Source organism: Dendropsophus ebraccatus, chromosome 5 (genome assembly GCF_027789765.1).
Source record: "Dendropsophus ebraccatus isolate aDenEbr1 chromosome 5, aDenEbr1.pat, whole genome shotgun sequence".
Classification (NCBI taxonomy): Eukaryota; Metazoa; Chordata; class Amphibia; order Anura; family Hylidae; genus Dendropsophus; species Dendropsophus ebraccatus.
Window position 1 is genome coordinate 926,224 of NC_091458.1, and position 20,534 is coordinate 946,757.

Below are 20,534 nucleotides of genomic sequence, written 5' to 3' on the forward strand. Positions count from 1 at the left end.
TGTATCTATACACCCTAACCAGACCCCTCCCCCCATCAGTGTGGGTGTCACTATATCTATACACCCTAACCAGCCCCCCCCCCATCAGTGTGGGTGTCACTGTATCTATACACCCTAACCAGCCCCCCCCCCCATCAGTGTGGGTGTCACTGTATCTATACACCCTAACCAGCCCCCTCCCCCATCAGTGTGGGTGTCACTGTATCTATACAGCCTAACCAGCCCCCCCCCCCCATCAGTGTGGGTGTCACTGTATCTATACACCCTAACCAGACCCCTCCCCCCATCAGTGTGGGTGTCACTATATCTATACACCCTAACCAGCCCCCCCCCCATCAGTGTGGGTGTCACTGTATCTATACACCCTAACCAGCCCCCCCCCCCATCAGTGTGGGTGTCACTGTATCTATACACCCTAACCAGCCCCCTCCCCCATCAGTGTGGATGTCACTGTATCTATACACCCTAACCAGACTCCTCCCCCATCAGTGTGGGTGTCACTGTATCTATACACCCTAACCAGCCCCCCCCCATCAGTGTGGGTGTCACTGTATCTATACACCCTATCCAGCCCCCTCCCCCATCAGTGTGGGTGTCACTGTATCTATACACCCTAACCCGCCCCCCCCCCCCCATCAGTGTGGGTGTCACTGTATCTATACACCCCAACCAGCCCCCTCCCCCATCAGTGTGGGTGTCACTGTATCTATACACCCTAACCAGACCCCTCCCCCATCAGTGTGGGTGTCACTGTATCTATACACCCTAACCAGACCCCTCCCCCATCAGTGTGGGTGTCACTGTATCTATACACCCTAACCAGCCCCCCCCCCCCCATCAGTGTGGGTGTCACTGTATCTATACACCCTAACCAGCCCCCTCCCCCATCAGTGTGGGTGTCACTGTATCTATACACCCTAACCAGACCCCTCCCCCATCAGTGTGGGTGTCACTGTATCTATACACCATAACCAGACCCCCCCTCCCCATCAGTGTGGGTGTCACTGTATCTATACACCCTAACCAGACCCCCTCCCCCATCAGTGTGGGTGTCACTGTATCTATACACCCTAACCAGACCCCCTCCCCCCCCCCATCAGTGTGGGTGTCACTGTATCTATACACCCTAACCAGACCCCTCCCCCCCATCAGTGTGGGTGTCACTGTATCTATACACCCCAACCAGACCCCTCCCCCCATCAGTGTGGGTGTCACTGTATCTATACACCCTAACCAGACCCCTCCCCCATCAGTGTGGGTGTCACTGTATCTATACACCCTAACCAGCCCCCTCCCCCCCATCAGTGTGGGTGTCACTGTATCTATACACCCTAACCAGACCCCTCCCCCCCCCCCATCAGTGTGGGTGTCACTGTATCTATACACCCTAACCAGCCCCCTCCCCCATCAGTGTGGATGTCACTGTATCTATACACCCTAACCAGACCCCTCCCCCATCAGTGTGGGTGTCACTGTATCTATACACCATAACCAGACCCCCCCTCCCCATCAGTGTGGGTGTCACTGTATCTATACACCCTAACCAGACCCCCTCCCCCATCAGTGTGGGTGTCACTGTATCTATACACCCTAACCAGACCCCCCCCCCCCCCCATCAGTGTGGGTGTCACTGTATCTATACACCCTAACCAGACCCCTCCCCCATCAGTGTGGGTGTCACTGTATCTATACACCCTAACCAGCCCCCCCCCCCCATCAGTGTGGGTGTCACTCTATCTATACACCCTAACCAGACCCCTCCCCCCATCAGTGTGGGTGTCACTGTATCTATACAGCAAGCAGAGGTGTAGCAGACGGCACTGCTCTCACTCACAATCACCTGGCAGCTGTACCTGTTCACACTATGTGCAGGAGACAGAGAACGGCACTCACCAGCTGCAGCGGGAATACAATCCGGCAGGATAGCAGAGAACATGGTGAGTGCTGATCTTTGTCTTCTATAATTTGGTGACTGTACCTATACACCTTAACCACACCCCCTCTATATAGTGGTGGGGGGGCAGTGATATAGTATGGGGGGGCAGTGATATAGTATGTGGGGGGGCAGTGATATAGTATGTGGGGGGGCAGTGATATAGTATATGGGGGGGCAGTGATATAGTATGTGGGGGGCAGTGATATAGTATGTGGGGGGGCAGTGATACAGTATGTGGGGGGGCAGTGATATAGGAGGTGGGGGGCAGTGATATAGTATGTGGGGGGGCAGTGATACAGTATGTGGGGGGGGCAGTGATATAGGAGGTGGGGGGCAGTGATATAGGATGTGGGGGGGCAGTGATATAGTATGTGGGGGGGCAGTGATATAGGAGGTGGGGGGCAGTGATATAGGAGGTGGGGGGGCAGTGATATAGTATGTGGGGGGGCAGTGATATAGTATGTGGGGGGGGCAGTGATATAGGAGGTGGGGGGGCAGTGATATAGTATGTGGGGGGGCAGTGATACAGTATGTGGGGGGCAGTGATATAGTATGTGGGGGGGCAGTGATATAGTATATGGGGGGCAGTGATATAGTATGTGGGGGGGCAGTGATATAGTATATGGGGGGCAGTGATATAGTATGTGGGGGGGCAGTGATATAGGATGTGGGGGGCAGTGATATAGGATGTGGGGGGCAGTGATATAGGATGTGGGGGGGGCAGTGATATAGTATGTGGGGGGGCAGTGATATAGGATGTGGGGGGCAGTGATATAGGAGGTGGGGGGCAGTGATATAGTATGTGGGGGGGGCAGTGATATAGGATGTGGGGGGGGCAGTGATATAGGATGTGGGGGGGCAGTGATATAGGATGTGGGGGGGCAGTGATATAGGATGTGGGGGGGCAGTGATATAGGATGTGGGGGGGCAGTGATACAGTATGTGGGGGGCAGTGATATAGTATGTGGGGGGGGGGGCAGTGATATAGTATGTGGGGGGCAGTGATATAGTATGTGGGGGGGGGCAGTGATATAGGATGTGGGGGGGGCAGTGATATAGTATGTGGGGGGGGCAGTGATATAGGATGTGGGGGGGCAGTGATATAGGATGTGGGGGGGCAGTGATATAGGATGTGGGGGGGGGCAGTGATATAGAATGTGGGGGGGGGCAGTGATATAGTATGTGGGGGAGCAGTGATATAGTATGTGGGGGGCAGTGATATAGGAGGTGGGGGGCAGTGATACAGTATGTGGGGGGGCAGTGATATAGTATGTGGGGGGGCAGTGATATAGTATATGGGGGGCAGTGATATAGTATGTGGGGGGCAGTGATATAGGATGTGGGGGGCAGTGATATAGTATGTGGGGGGGCAGTGATATAGTATGTGGGGGGCAGTGATATAGGATGTGGGGGGCAGTGATATAGGATGTGGGGGGCAGTGATATAGTATGTGGGGGGGCAGTGATATAGTATGTGGGGGCAGTGATACAGTATGTGGGGGGCAGTGATATAGTATGTGGGGGCAGTGATACAGTATGTGGGGGGCAGTGATATAGTATGTGGGGGGGCAGTGATATAGTATGTGGGGGGCAGTGATATAGTATGTGGGGGGCAGTGATATAGTATGTGGGGGGGGCAGTGATATAGTATGTGGGGGGGGGCAGTGATATAGTATGTGGGGGGGCAGTGATATAGTATATGGGGGGGGCAGTGATACAGTATGTGGGGGGGGCAGTGATATAGTATGTGGGGGGGGCAGTGATATAGTATGGGGGGGGCAGTGATATAGTATGTGGGGGGGCAGTGATATAGTATGTGGGGGCAGTGATATAGGATGTGGGGGGCAGTGATATAGGATGTGGGGGGCAGTGATATAGTATATGGGGGGCAGTGATATAGGAGGTGGGGGGCAGTGATATAGGAGGTGGGGGGCAGTGATATAGGAGGTGGGGGGCAGTGATATAGGATGTGGGGGGGGCAGTGATATAGTATGTGGGGGGCAGTGATATAGTATGTGGGGGGCAGTGATATAGTATGGGGGGGGGGGCAGTGATACAGTATATGGGGGGGCAGTGATATAGTATGTGGGGGGGCAGTGATATAGTATGTGGGGGGGGCAGTGATACAGTATGTGGGGGGGCAGTGATACAGTATGTGGGGGGCAGTGATACAGTATGTGGGGGGGCAGTGATATAGTATGTGGGGGGGCAGTGATATAGGAGGTGGGGGGCAGTGATATAGGATGTGGGGGGGCAGTGATATAGTATGTGGGGGGCAGTGATATAGTATGTGGGGGGCAGTGATATAGTATGTGGGGGGGGGCAGTGATACAGGATGTGGGGGGGCAGTGATATAGTATGTGGGGGGGGGCAGTGATATAGTATGTGGGGGGGGGCAGTGATACAGTATGTGGGGGGGCAGTGATATAGTATGTGGGGGGGGGCAGTGATATAGTATGTGGGGGGCAGTGATATAGTATGTGGGGGGGGGCAGTGATACAGGATGTGGGGGGGCAGTGATATAGTATGTGGGGGGCAGTGATATAGGATGTGGGGGGGCAGTGATATAGTATGTGGGGGGGCAGTGATATAGTATGTGGGGGGGCAGTGATATAGTATGTGGGGGGGCAGTGATATAGTATGTGGGGGGGCAGTGATATAGTATGTGGGGGGGCAGTGATATAGTATGTGGGGGGGGCAGTGATATAGGATGTGGGGGCAGTGATATAGTATGTGGGGGGGGCAGTGATATAGTATGTGGGGGGCAGTGATATAGGATGGGGGGGGGCAGTGATACAGTATGTGGGGGGGGGCAGTGATATAGTATGTGGGGGGGCAGTGATATAGTATGTGGGGGGCAGTGATATAGTATGTGGGGGGGGCAGTGATATAGGAGGTGGGGGGGCAGTGATATAGTATGGGGGGGGCAGTGATATAGTATGTGGGGGGGCAGTGATATAGGAGGTGGGGGGCAGTGATATAGTATGTGGGGGGCAGTGATACAGTATGTGGGGGCAGTGATACAGTATGTGGGGGGCAGTGATATAGTATGTGGGGGGCAGTGATATAGGAGGTGGGGGGCAGTGATATAGTATGTGGGGGGGCAGTGATACAGTATGTGGGGGGCAGTGATATAGTATGTGGGGGGCAGTGATATAGTATGTGGGGGGCAGTGATATAGGATGTGGGGGGGCAGTGATATAGTATGTGGGGGGGCAGTGATATAGTATGTGGGGGGGCAGTGATATAGGATGTGGGGGGCAGTGATACAGTATGTGGGGGCAGTGATATAGGATGTGGGGGGGCAGTGATACAGTATGTGGGGGGGCAGTGATATAGGAGGTGGGGGGCAGTGATATAGGATGTGGGGGGGGCAGTGATATAGTATGTGGGGGGCAGTGATATAGTATGTGGGGGGGGGCAGTGATATAGTATGTGGGGGGGCAGTGATATAGGATGTGGGGGGGCAGTGATATAGTATGTGGGGGGGCAGTGATATAGGAGGTGGGGGGCAGTGATATAGGAGGTGGGGGGCAGTGATACAGTATATGGGGGGGCAGTGATATAGTATGTGGGGGGCAGTGATACAGTATGTGGGGGCAGTGATATAGGATGTGGGGGCAGTGATATAGGATGTGGGGGGGCAGTGATATAGGAGGTGGGGGCAGTGATATAGTATGTGGGGGGCAGTGATATAGGAGGTGGGGGGCAGTGATATAGTATATGGGGGGCAGTGATATAGTATGTGGGGGGGCAGTGATATAGGATGTGGGGGCAGTGATATAGTATGGGGGGGCAGTGATATAGTATGGGGGGGGCAGTGATACAGTATGTGGGGGGGCAGTGATATAGGATGTGGGGGGCAGTGATATAGTATGTGGGGGGGCAGTGATATAGTATATGGGGGGGCAGTGATATAGTATGTGGGGGGGCAGTGATATAGGATGTGGGGGGCAGTGATATAGGATGTGGGGGGCAGTGATATAGTATGTGGGGGGGCAGTGATATAGTATGTGGGGGGGCAGTGATACAGTATGTGGGGGGGCAGTGATATAGTATGTGGGGGGCAGTGATATAGTATGGGGGGGGGCAGTGATATAGTATGTGGGGGGGCAGTGATATAGTATATGGGGTGCAGTGATATAGTATATGGGGGGGGCAGTGATACAGTATGTGGGGGGCAGTGATATAGTATGTGGGGGGGCAGTGATATAGGATGTGGGGGGGCAGTGATATAGTATGTGGGGGGGCAGTGATATAGTATGTGGGGGGGCAGTGATATAGGATGTGGGGGCAGTGATATAGGATGTGGGGGGCAGTGATATAGTATGTGGGGGGGCAGTGATATAGTATGTGGGGGGGCAGTGATATAGTATGTGGGGGGGCAGTGATATAGGATGTGGGGGCAGTGATATAGGATGTGGGGGCAGTGATATAGGATGTGGGGGGGCAGTGATATAGGATGTGGGGGGCAGTGATATAGTATGTGGGGGGGCAGTGATATAGGATGTGGGGGGCAGTGATATAGTATGTGGGGGGGCAGTGATATAGTATGTGGGGGGGCAGTGATATAGGATGTGGGGGGGCAGTGATACAGTATGTGGGGGGGCAGTGATACAGTATGTGGGGGGGGGGCAGTGATACAGTATGTGGGGGGGCAGTGATATAGGATGTGGGGGGGGGCAGTGATATAGTATGTGGGGGGGCAGTGATATAGGATGTGGGGGGCAGTGATATAGTATGTGGGGGGCAGTGATATAGTATATGGGGGGGCAGTGATATAGTATGTGGGGGGGCAGTGATATAGTATGTGGGGGGGCAGTGATATAGTATGTGGGGGGCAGTGATATAGTATGTGGGGGGCAGTGATATAGGATGTGGGGGGGCAGTGATATAGTATGGGGGGGGGGCAGTGATACAGTATGTGGGGGGGCAGTGATATAGTATGTGGGGGCAGTGATACAGTATGTGGGGGGCAGTGATATAGGAGGTGGGGGGCAGTGATACAGTATGTGGGGGGGCAGTGATACAGTATGTGGGGGCAGTGATATAGGAGGTGGGGGGCAGTGATACAGTATGTGGGGGGGCAGTGATACAGTATGTGGGGGCAGTGATATAGTATGTGGGGGGCAGTGATATAGTATGTGGGGGGCAGTGATATAGTATGTGGGGGGCAGTGATATAGGATGTGGGGGGGGCAGTGATATAGTATGTGGGGGGGCAGTGATATAGGAGGTGGGGGGCAGTGATACAGTATGTGGGGGGGCAGTGATACAGTATGTGGGGGCAGTGATATAGGAGGTGGGGGGCAGTGATACAGTATGTGGGGGGGCAGTGATACAGTATGTGGGGGCAGTGATATAGTATGTGGGGGGCAGTGATATAGTATATGGGGGGGGCAGTGATATAGTATGTGGGGGGCAGTGATATAGTATGTGGGGGGGCAGTGATACAGTATGTGGGGGGGCAGTGATATAGTATGTGGGGGGCAGTGATACAGTATGTGGGGGGGCAGTGATATAGTATGTGGGGGGGCAGTGATACAGTATGTGGGGGGGCAGTGATATAGTATGTGGGGGGGCAGTGATACAGTATGTGGGGGGGCAGTGATACAGTATGTGGGGGCAGTGATATAGGAGGTGGGGGGCAGTGATATAGTATGTGGGGGCAGTGATACAGTATGTGGGGGGGCAGTGATATAGGAGGTGGGGGGCAGTGATACAGTATGTGGGGGGGCAGTGATACAGTATGTGGGGGCAGTGATATAGTATGTGGGGGGCAGTGATATAGTATGTGGGGGGCAGTGATATAGTATGTGGGGGGCAGTGATATAGTATGTGGGGGGGCAGTGATACAGTATGTGGGGGGGCAGTGATATAGTATGTGGGGGCAGTGATACAGTATGTGGGGGGGCAGTGATATAGGAGGTGGGGGGCAGTGATACAGTATGTGGGGGGGCAGTGATACAGTATGTGGGGGCAGTGATATAGGAGGTGGGGGGCAGTGATACAGTATGTGGGGGGCAGTGATATAGGAGGTGGGGGGCAGTGTTGGCGGTGATATAGAGGGCAGTCATACATACATACATACATACATACATACATACATACATACACTGCTGTCTTCTACCCTCCATATTTCAGACACTTACACAGGTAAATTGTTCTCCAGCCGATATTTTCCCAGGCTGCTGCGGAAATCCATCAGCCCGTCCACCTCATTGTATTTCCTCTTCTGCTGCTCCATTCTGTAGAGATATCACACATACAGGAGCCATCACCCATAGTTATACATACAGCCCTGCCCCCCCTGGAATATAAGATGGGAAATGGCTCACTCTTGTGCAGGGTCGTACGTCCCCCGATCATATCTCTCTGCATTATAGAGGGGAGGATTGTAGTCCGGGAACGCCACCTGCAGGAAGAACACAGCATGACGTGAGACACCGCTGCCCCCTACTGGTGAGGATGGTGCGTACGCAACTCATACAACTACATCACCCATACCTGAGCACATAAACCTACATCACCCATACCCCCACATCACCCATACCCATACATCACTCATACACCTACATCACCCATACACCTACATCACTCATACACCTACATCACCCATACCTGAGCACATACACCTACATCACCCATACCTGAGCACATACACCTACATCACCCATACCCCTACATCACCCATACCTGAGCACATACACCTACATCACCCATACCTGAGCACATACCCCTACATCACCCACACCTGAGCACATACACCTACATCACCCATACCTGAGCACATACCCCTCCATCACCCATACCTGAGCACATACCCCTACATCACCCTTACCTGAGCACATACCCCTACATCACCCATACCCCTACATTACCCATTCATCACCCATACCCCTACAATCACCCATACCTGAGCACATACCCCTACATCACCCATACCTGAGCACATACCCCTACATCACCCATACACCCATACCCCTACATCGCCCATACATCACCCATACCCCTACATCACCCATACCTGAGCACATACCCCTACATCACCCTTACCTGAGCACATACCCCTACATTACCCATACATCACCCATACCCCTACAATCACCCATACCTGAGCACATACCCCTACAATCACCCATACCTGAGCACATACCCCTACAATCACCCATACCTGAGCACATACCCCTACATCACCCATACCTGAGCACATACCCCTACATCACCCATACCTGAGCACATACCCCTACATCACCCATACCTGAGCACATACCCCTACATCACCCACACCTGAGCACATACCCCTACATCACCCACACCTGAGCACATACCCCTACATCACCCACACCTGAGCACATACCCCTACATCACCCACACCTGAGCACATACCCCTACATCACCCATACCCCTACATCACCCATACCTGAGCACATACCCCTACATCACCCACACCTGAGCACATACCCCTACATCACCCACACCTGAGCACATACCCCTACATCACCCACACCTGAGCACATACACCTACATCACCCACACCTGAGCACATACACCTACATCACCCACACCTGAGCACATACCCCTACATCACCCTTACCTGAGCACATACCCCTACATTACCCATACATCACCCATACACCTACATCACCCATACCTGAGCACATACCCCTACATCACCCATACCTAAGTGCAGTGTCCCAGAACAGAGTATTTGTCTGTTCCTTTATCTCTACATCTTTGTTATAACCATTCCTGTTCTGGAAAGTTATGGTCCACTGCAACTCTGTATTGTGTCACCCCCTGCAGTATTCAGGTTTGCTGTTATGCTCATATCTCATGTATATTCTTCTGTATGTGTCTTAATGGTGATGAAGCAAAGGCTGGTGTATCACGTTACCGTGCCCTGTTGCCATGGTAGCCCCAATGGTCATTTGGTTACCATGTGACTTACTGCTCCACCTCATTCCTGTCTCCTACCTTCCAGGGGATAGGGTGTGTTGCTCTGCTGTTCCACCTCAGTCCTGTCTCCTACCTTCCAGGGGATAGGGTGTGTTGCTCTGCTGTTCCTGAGTCCTGTCTCCTACCTTCCAGGGGATAGGGTGTGTTGCTCTGCTGTTCTCGAGTCCTGTCTCCTACCTTCCAGGGGATAGGGTGTGTTGCTCTGCTGTTCCTGAGTCCTGTCTCCTACCTTCCAGGGGATAGGGTGTGTTGCTCTGCTGTTCCACCTCAGTCCTGTCTCCTACCTTCCAGGGGATAGGGTGTGTTGCTCTGCTGTTCCTGAGTCCTGTCTCCTACCTTCCAGGGGATAGGGTGTGTTGCTCTGCTGTTCCACCTCAGTCCTGTCTCCTACCTTCCAGGGGATAGGGTGTGTTGCTCTGCTGTTCCTGAGTCCTGTCTCCTACCTTCCAGGGGATAGGGTGTGTTGCTCTGCTGTTCCACCTCAGTCCTGTCTCCTACCTTCCAGGGGATAGGGTGTGTTGCTCTGCTGTTCCTGAGTCCTGTCTCCTACCTTCCAGGGGATAGGGTGTGTTGCTCTGCTGTTCTCAGTCTATCTCCTACCACAGGAGAGACCTGCGTGTGCTCTGCTGCTCCAGTCCACTGGCTGTGCTCCTGTCTCAAATATTCAAGATCCTCATCTGGGTGTCGCTTCTAGTTATCCTTATCATCTCAATTCATCTATTGCAAGTATTCATTTCAGATTCATTCCACCCAGCATCTCATCTTCAGTATCACTACTACTCCCATCATTCAGCACGCTACTCTCACAGCCTATTGCAGCATCACCCATTACTCTGCCTTATTCCCGGTTGCATCCGGAGAGACTATTGCTACTAGTTACCACCGTTACAATAAATGCACAACTACCGTTGTTTCTGACCCTTGGCATTGGTGTGATCATTGGTGCCCTGACTAAGGACAACGAGGAATCGCATGCCCAGTATTCCCGCATGGTCAGGGGCCCGGTTTCCAGCTGTAATCCCTCGTTAAACCTATAGGACTAGAGAGGGGGAGGTAAGAAGCCTAAACTGATCGGTGTAAAGTGACAAAGTTTCTACTTGAACGGTCAGTCATGCCATATGTGTAGTTTTAGTAAACAGTTGCGGCAAACACAACTCTTATGTTACGTCTATCAGTGTTTCTCTACCTTTTCACAACAAGCTGCCTGCACTCCCACCTGCTTCTCAGTCTCGTGGGTCACTGATGGACTGCTCAGCCAATAAGTGGCTCTGGCGGGACAACACACTGAGTGGCTGAGCAGGCAGTCAGTGAGCCAGAGAAGCAGACAGGAGCACGGACAGGTAGGCATGATATGCCCCTCTCGGCTAGGTATGCCCCTGGGGCCGATATGTCCCTGCAGCCAAATACATCCTTTGCAGCCAGGTATGTCCCATGAAGCCACATATGCCCCCCAAAGTTGGATATGCCCCAAGCCAGTGCCTAAACCGTGACAACCATCTAGCTAGCAGCTGTCCCGGTTCCTGCCCGCAACAGCCTCTCAGCGTAGGGGCCCGGGCATCGCATAAGCAATTACACCTACATCACCCATACCCCTACATCACCCATACCTGAGCACATACCCCTACATCACCCACACCTGAGCACATACCCCTACATCACCCACACCTGAGCACATACACCTACATCACCCACACCTGAGCACATACACCTACATCACCCATACCCCTACATCACCCATACCTGAGCACATACACCTACATCACCCATACCTGAGCACATACCCCTACATCACCCACACCTGAGCACATACACCTACATCACCCACACCTGAGCACATACCCCTACATCACCCATACCTGAGCACATACCCCTACATCACCCACACCTGAGCACATACCCCTACATCACCCACACCTGAGCACATACCCCTACATCACCCATACCCCTACATCACCCACACCTGAGCACATACCCCTACATCACCCACACCTGAGCACATACCCCTACATCACCCACACCTGAGCACATACACCTACATCACCCATACCTGAGCACATACACCTACATCACCCATACACCTACATCACCCATACCTGAGCACATACCCCTACATCACCCACACCTGAGCACATACACCACCATCAGCTTCTGATGCCAAATTCCAAGAAGAGGACATCACCACCAGCTCCTGACCCCACATCTCTGGAGGACACCACCACCAGCTCCTGACCCCACATCTCTGGAGGACACCACCACCAGCTCCTGACCCCACATCTCTGGAGGACACCACCACCAGGTCCTGACCCCACATCTCTGGAGGACACCACCACCAGCTCCTGACCCCACATCTCTAGGAGAGGACATCACTGCCAGCTCCTGACCTCACATCTACGGAGTAGGACTTTACCGCCAGCTCCTGACCCCACATCTCTGGAGGAGGACACCACCACCAGCTCCTGACCCCACATCTCTGGAGGACACCACCACCAGCTCCTGACCCCACATCTCTGGAGGACACCACCACCAGCTCCTGACCCCACATCTCTGGAGGACACCACCACCAGGTCCTGACCCCACATCTCTGGAGGACACCACCACCAGCTCCTGACCCCACATCTCTGGGAGAGGACATCACTGCCAGCTCCTGACCTCACATCTACGGAGTAGGACTTTACCGCCAGCTCCTGACCCCACATCTCTGGAGGAGGACACCACCACCAGCTCCTGACCCCACATCTCTGGAGAAGGACACCACCACCAGCTCCTGACCCCACATCTCCAGAGTAGGACACCACCGCCAGCTTCTGACCCCACATCTCTGACGGAGAACACCACCACCAGCTCCTGACCCCACATCTCTGGAGGACACCACCACCAGCTCCTGACCCCACATCTCTGGAGGACACCACCACCAGCTCCTGACCCCACATCTCTGGAGGACACCATCACCAGCTCCTGACCTCACATCTCTGGAGGACACCACCACCAGCTCCTGACCCCACATCTCTGGAGGACACCACCACCAGCTCCTGACCCCACATCTCTGGAGGACACCACCACCAGCTCCTGACCCCACATCTCTGGAGGACACCACCACCAGCTCCTGACCCCACATCTCTGGGAGAGGACATCACTGCCAGCTCCTGACCTCACATCTACGGAGTAGGACTTTACCGCCAGCTCCTGACCCCACATCTCTGGGAGAGGACATCACTGCCAGCTCCTGACCCCACATCTCTGGAGGAGGACACCACCACCAGCTCCTGACCCCACATCTACGGAGTAGGACTTTACCGCCAGCTCCTGACCCCACATCTCTGGAGGAGGACACCACCACCAGCTCCTGACCCCAAATCTCCGGAGGAGGACACCACCACCAGCTCCTGACCTCACATCTCTGGAGGACACCACCACCAGCTCCTGACCCCACATCTCTGGAGGACACCACCACCAGCTCCTGACCCCACATCTCTGGAGGACACCATCACCAGCTCCTGACCTCACATCTCTGGAGGACACCATCACCAGCTCCTGACCCCACATCTCTGGGGGACACCACCACCAGCTCCTGACCCCACATCTCTGGAGGACACCACCACCAGCTCCTGACCCCACATCTCTGGGAGAGGACATCACTGCCAGCTCCTGACCTCACATCTACGGAGTAGGACTTTACCGCCAGCTCCTGACCCCACATCTCTGGGAGAGGACATCACTGCCAGCTCCTGACCCCACATCTCTGGAGGAGGACACCACCACCACCAGCTCCTGACCCCACATCTACGGAGTAGGACTTTACCGCCAGCTCCTGACCCCACATCTCTGGAGGAGGACACCACCACCAGCTCCTGACCCCAAATCTCCGGAGGAGGACACCACCACCAGCTCCTGACCTCACATCTCTGGAGGACACCACCACCAGCTCCTGACCGCACATCTCTGGAGGACACCACCACCAGCTCCTGACCCCACATCTCTGGAGGACACCACCACCAGCTCCTGACCCCACATCTCTGGAGGACACCATCACCAGCTCCTGACCCCACATCTCTGGGGGACACCACCACCAGCTCCTGACCCCACATCTCTGGAGGACACCACCACCAGCTCCTGACCCCACATCTCTGGGAGAGGACATCACTGCCAGCTCCTGACCTCACATCTACGGAGTAGGACTTTACCGCCAGCTCCTGACCCCACATCTCTGGGAGAGGACATCACTGCCAGCTCCTGACCTCACATCTACGGAGTAGGACTTTACCGCCAGCTCCTGACCCCACATCTCTGGGAGAGGACATCACTGCCAGCTCCTGACCCCACATCTCTGGAGGAGGACACCACCACCACCAGCTCCTGACCCCACATCTACGGAGTAGGACTTTACCGCCAGCTCCTGACCCCACATCTCTGGAGGAGGACACCACCACCAGCTCCTGACCCCAAATCTCCGGAGGAGGACACCACCACCAGCTCCTGACCTCACATCTCTGGAGGACACCACCACCAGCTCCTGACCCCACATCTCCAAGGGTCACCACCACCAGCTCCTGAACTGACCTCATCTCCAGAGGGCCCATAGATTGTCAATCCCATTTGAGCAGCTTATTATACACAAGTTTCTTATACATTTATACATACACATAGACAACTCATATCTCAGACATACATATAGATAACTTATACATACATATAAAACACATACATATACATACAGATATCACATACATATAGATAACTCATACATACACATACATATAGTTACATACATGCAGATGCACACATATATATAGATAACTCACACATACATACATATATATAGATATCTATATATATATGTATGTATGTGTGTTATCTATATGTATGTGTATGTATGTATGTGTGTTATCTATATGTATATATGTATGTATGTGTGAGTTATCTATATGTATGTATGTGTGAGTTATCTATATGTATGTATGTATGTATGTGTGAGTTATCTATATGTATATATGTATGTATGTATGTATGTATGTGTGAGTTATCTATATGTATATATGTATGTATCACACATACATATATATAGATATCTATATATATGTATGTATGTGTGAGTTATCTATATGTATGTGTATGTATGTATGTGTGTTATCTATATGTATATATGTATGTATGTGTGAGTTATCTATATGTATGTATGTATGTATATATGTATGTATGTGTGAGTTATCTATATGTATGTATGTATGTATATATGTATGTGTGAGTTATCTATATGTATGTATGTGTGAGTTATCTATATATATGTATATATGTGTGAGTTATCTATATGTATGTGTGTATATGTATATGTATATGTATGTATGTGTGAGTTATCTATATGTATGTGTGTATATGTATATGTATGTATGTGTGTGTGAGTTATCTATATGTATGTATGTATGTATGTGTGAGTTATCTATATATATGTATGTATGTGTGAGTTATCTATATGTATGTATGTATGTGTGAGTTATCTATATGTATGTATGTATGTGTGAGTTATCTATATGTATGTATGTGTGAGTTATCTATATGTATATATGTATGTATGTGAGTTATCTATATATGTATGTATGTGTGTGTTATCTATATGTATATATGTATGTATGTGTGTTATCTATATGTATGTGTATGTATGTATGTGTGAGTTATCTATATGTATATATATATGTATGTGTGTTATCTATATGTATATATGTATGTATGTGTGTTATCTATATGTATATATGTATGTATGTGTGAGTTATCTATATGTATATATGTATGTATGTGAGTTATCTATATATATGTATGTATGTATGTGTGTTATCTATATGTATGTATGTATGTATGTGTGTTATCTATATGTATGTATGTATGTATGTATGTGTGTTATCTATATGTATGTGTATGTATGTGTGAGTTATCTATATGTATATATGTATGTATGTGTGAGTTATCTATATGTATATATGTATGTATGTGAGTTATCTATATATATGTATGTGTGTGTTATCTATATGTATATATGTATGTATGTATGTGTGAGTTAACTCACACATACATACATATAGATAACTCACACATACATACATACATACACATACATATAGATATAGTTAACTCACACATACATATATACTTACACACACACATACATACTTACATACACACATATACTTACATACACACATATATACTTACATACACACATACTTACATACACACATACTTCCATACACACATACTTCCATACACACATACTTCCATACACACATACTTCCATACACACATACATATATACACATATATATACTTACATACACACATACTTACATACACTTACATACACACATATATACTTACATACACACATATACTTACATACTGTCACGGCCGCGGCGGCGTCCCGCGTTCCGGGCCGCCGCCGCGACCGCCTCCTGCCCCATGCAGCAGCCGGTGTCCATAGTCAGGGACCCGGCGCTGCTGTTACTTCGGCCCCGGGGGGCGCCTCACCTCTCCACGTTCCTGTCTGTCGCTGTGCCGGCCGGCGCGTGCGTCCCCGCCTCCTAGGGCGTGCGCGCGCCGGCTGTCTCTGATTTAAAGGGCCAGTCCGCCCTTAATTGGTTAGTTGCACCAATCACTCCCCTATAAATCCCAGCATGCCCTGTCCCTTGGGTTGGAGCCTCTACATGCTTCCCGTAGCGTTTGGCCCAGCTCCCTGTTGTTCCTGATTCCTGTCCACTACCTGGTCCCAAGTCCTTGTTCCTGGTTCCTGCTTCCCCGTTACTCTATTGCTCCTGTGTTCAGCCTGTCTCCTCCGGTCACGACTTCAGACCTCTGCCACTACCATCTCCTGCCTACTGCTCCTGCCACGCCTCGCCTGCCATCACCAGCAACCAAGCCAGGGGTAGCGACCTGGGGGTCGCCTGCCGCAGCAAGTCCATCCCGCCTTGCGGCGGGCTCTGGTGAAAACCAGCGGCCCCTTAGACTCCGCTCCCTGGTGAGGTTAGTGCCATCGCTGGTGACGGTCCAGTGGATCCACTACTCCAGGCGTTACAGTAGGCTCCAACAATGGATCCCGGCGAGGTGCCTGATCTCCGTGACGTCGCCAGAGTGGTCGCTCAACAGGCGCAACAAATCCAGAAACAGTCGCAGCAGATCCAGCAACTCACTGCCGCCTTACAGCAGCATACTACAGCCCAGCGCACACCACCTCCTGACGCTGTTTCTACACTCCGGCTGGCTCTCCCAAGCAAGTACTCTGGGGACTCTAAGTTGTGCAGAGGATTCTTGACTCAGTGCACCATGCACATTGAACTTTTAAGTAGTCAGTTTCCCACCGAGCGCTCTAAAGTGGCTTTCATCATCAGCCTATTGGAGGGCAGAGCTCTGGCCTGGGTCACGCCACTGTGGGACCGTGATGATCCTGTTGCTGCCAATCTCCGGGCCTTCCTATTCGAGTTCCGCTCTGTCTTTGAGGAACCTGCCCGTGCTTCTTCAGCCGAGACTGCTCTCCTCAACCTCTCTCAAGGGAGCTCCTCTGTTGGCGACTACGCCATCCAGTTCCGCACCCTGGCAGCTGAATTGGACTGGAATGAAGCCGCCCTATTGGCCACCTTCAAGAAGGGCCTGTCCAGTCAAGTGAAAGACGTGCTTTCCGCCCGAGACCTGCCTACCTCCCTGAACGAACTCATCCTACTGGCCGCCAGAGTTGATACTCGTTTTTCGGAGAGGGAGGAGGAGGTTCGGCATGAACATTTACTAACCCGTTCCCGTCGCCATCCCCAGCTGGCGCCGGTTTTCCAGAATCCTGACCTTTCGATGTCCCAGCCCTCTCCTGAGATTCCTATGCAGGTGGAACGGGCTCACCTGACGCCTGATGAAAGAATCCGGCGTCTGGAGTTGAATCTCTGTCTCTATTGCGGTGGTTCCGATCACTTCCGGCTGGGATGTCCCCTACGTCCTCAAACGTCCGGAAAATGCTCGCACCTAGGTCCGGTGGGACAGGTGTCCCTAGGTGTGAATGCCACCATTCCAAGTCTGTCTATGCCAGTTTCCATCCGGACTCCCTCAGGACAAAATCATCAGACTACTGCCTTCCTCGATTCTGGCTCAGCAGGCAGTTTTATTGCGGCAACATTGGTCCAAAGATGGCGGCTACCCGTGACCCGACTAGCCAGGCCCCTGACTATCTCCTCAGTCACGGGCGAAATTCTTACCGACCGTGTGTACTACCAGACCGCACCTTTAGTCCTCCAGATGGGTCCTTTACATCAGGAAGAGATATCCTTCTACGTCCTGCCCCATTCTTCCCCCGCCGTCCTCCTGGGACTCCCTTGGCTGCAATTACATGCCCCTAAGCTGGACTGGAGAACCGGGGAGATTCTCAGTTGGGGTCAGGACTGTTCCAGCCAGTGTCTCAAGTCACCTCAGACCAAGTACTCTATGGCGTCATCCGACCCCGCCAAGCCTCTATCCGGCCTACCGGCTGAAGACCAAGACTTGGCGGAAGCCTTCTCTGCCGAGGTATACCCTCTCTCCGTAACCGAGACTGAGGTCATGTCCTCTTACCACCGGGAGAACTTACAGAAGGATCTCATCCACAAACCCACATCCCCTTGCCACGTTATACCTCCGGATCGCCTAGTACCAATCGTCACTTCTACTCTTCGGAAAGTACCCCCCGGAAAGACCCATGTTCACCCTGCGCTTCGAAGAGGTATTTTGAAGCGGGGACATTCCTCATTGGAGGCCGGGCACTCTGGAGTCCGTAAGACCGGCCAACGGATCTCTCGCCACTACTGGTGGTCCAGTCTGTTCCAAGATGTCAAAGACTTTGTGGCTTCCTGTGCCATCTGCAGGCAAGAAAGCGGGGGAGGCCAAAGGGGGGGGGGGGTACTGTCACGGCCGCGGCGGCGGCCCGCGTTCCGGGCCGCCGCTGCGACCGCCTCCTGCCCCATGCAGCAGCTGGGTGTCCGTAGTCAGGGACCCGGCGCTGCTGTTACTTCGGCCCCGGGGGGCGCCTCACCTCTCCACGTTCCTGTCTGTCGCTGTGCCGGCCTGCGCGCGCGTCCCCGCCTCCTAGGGCGTGCGCGCGCCGGCTGTCTCAGATTTAAAGGGCCAGTCCGCCCTTAATTGGTAGTTGCACCAATCACTCCCCTATAAATCCCAGCATGCCCTCTCCCTTGTGTTGGAGCCTCTACATGCTTCCCATAGCGTTTGGCCCAGCTCCCTGTTGTTCCTGATTCCTGTCCGCTACCTGGTCCCTAGTCCTTGTTCCTGATTCCTGTCCGCTACCTGGTCCCCACTCCTTGTTCCTGGTTCCTGCTTCCCCGTTACTCTATTGCTCCTGTCTTCAGCCTGTCACCTCCGGTCACGACTTCAGGCCTCTGCCACTACCATCTCCTGCCTACTGCTCCTGCCACGCCTCGCCTGCCGTCACTAGCAACCAAGCCAGGGGTAGCGACCTGGGGGTCGCCTGCCGCAGCAAGTCCATCCCGCCTTGCGGCGGGCTCTGGTGAAAACCAGCGGCCCCTTAGACTCCGCTCCCTGGTGAGGTTAGTGCCATCGCTGGTGACGGCCCAGTGGATCCACTACTCCAGGCGTTACACACACACACACATACTTAAATACACACATACATATATACTTACATACACACATATACTTACATACACACATACATATATACTTACATACACACATATACTTACATACACACATACATATATACTTACATACACACATACATATATACTTACATACACACATACACTTACATACACACATACACACATATATACTTACATACACACATACATATACACTTACATACATACTTACATACACACATACATATATACACATACATATATACTTACATACACACATACACTTACATACACATACTTACATACACACATATATACTTACATACACACATACATATACACTTACATACATACATATACACACATACATATAGATCAGGGGTCTCAAACTCTCGGCCCTCGGGACACTAGTTTGCGGCCCCCACCTCCATGGTAATTTTACTGCCGCCCCAAATCTTTTTTTCCCCGGCATCTGGCTCACAGGTCGCCGCAGCTGCCCCTCCGCCTCACATACGCCCACCCGACGTAGTGCCCGGACGTCCTTTTCCAATCAAATCAGCGCAGGGAGGCAGTGTGGAGCCTCTGCGGCCGGCCGTTGCGTACACGTTGATTGGATGCGTGCAGCACAGCCGGCCGCAGTGGCTCCATGCTCCCTCCCTGCGCTGATTTGATTGGACAAGGACGTCCGGGCACTACGTCGGGTGGGCGGTGTGTGAGGCTGCCGCTGCTACCCGAGGAGAGGAGGCCGCGGCGCCCGGGATGTGGAGGCCGGTGGGGAGAAGGAGGAGGAGGCCGGAGAGGAGACATGGGGGATGCCGGTGGGGAGGAGGCCGGAGAGGAGACATGGGGGATGCCGGTGGGGAGGAGGCCGGAGAGGAGACATGGGGGATGCCGGTGGGGAGGAGGCCGGAGAGGAGACATGGGGGATGCCGGTGGGGAGGAGGCCGGAGAGGAGAAGGAGGAGGCCGGAGGGGAGAAGGGGGATGCCGGTGGGGAGGAGGCCGGAGAGGAGAAGGAGGAGGCCAGTGGG

The 20,534-nt window shown here is 52.6% G+C and overlaps 1 protein-coding gene across 1 annotated transcript in view; it reads right to left on the minus strand.

Annotated features, from left to right (window-relative positions):
• The window catches only part of LOC138793342 (transient receptor potential cation channel subfamily M member 2-like), a 236,701-nt gene that overhangs the window by 23,888 nt on the left and 192,279 nt on the right, over positions 1-20,534 (minus strand). Inside the window, exons 28-29 of the mRNA XM_069971872.1 lie at positions 8,273-8,349; positions 8,087-8,182 (exon numbers count right to left, since the gene is read on the minus strand). Coding sequence (XP_069827973.1) covers positions 8,087-8,182; positions 8,273-8,349 — 173 coding nt within the window. The remainder of the gene's footprint in view (positions 1-8,086; positions 8,183-8,272; positions 8,350-20,534) is intronic.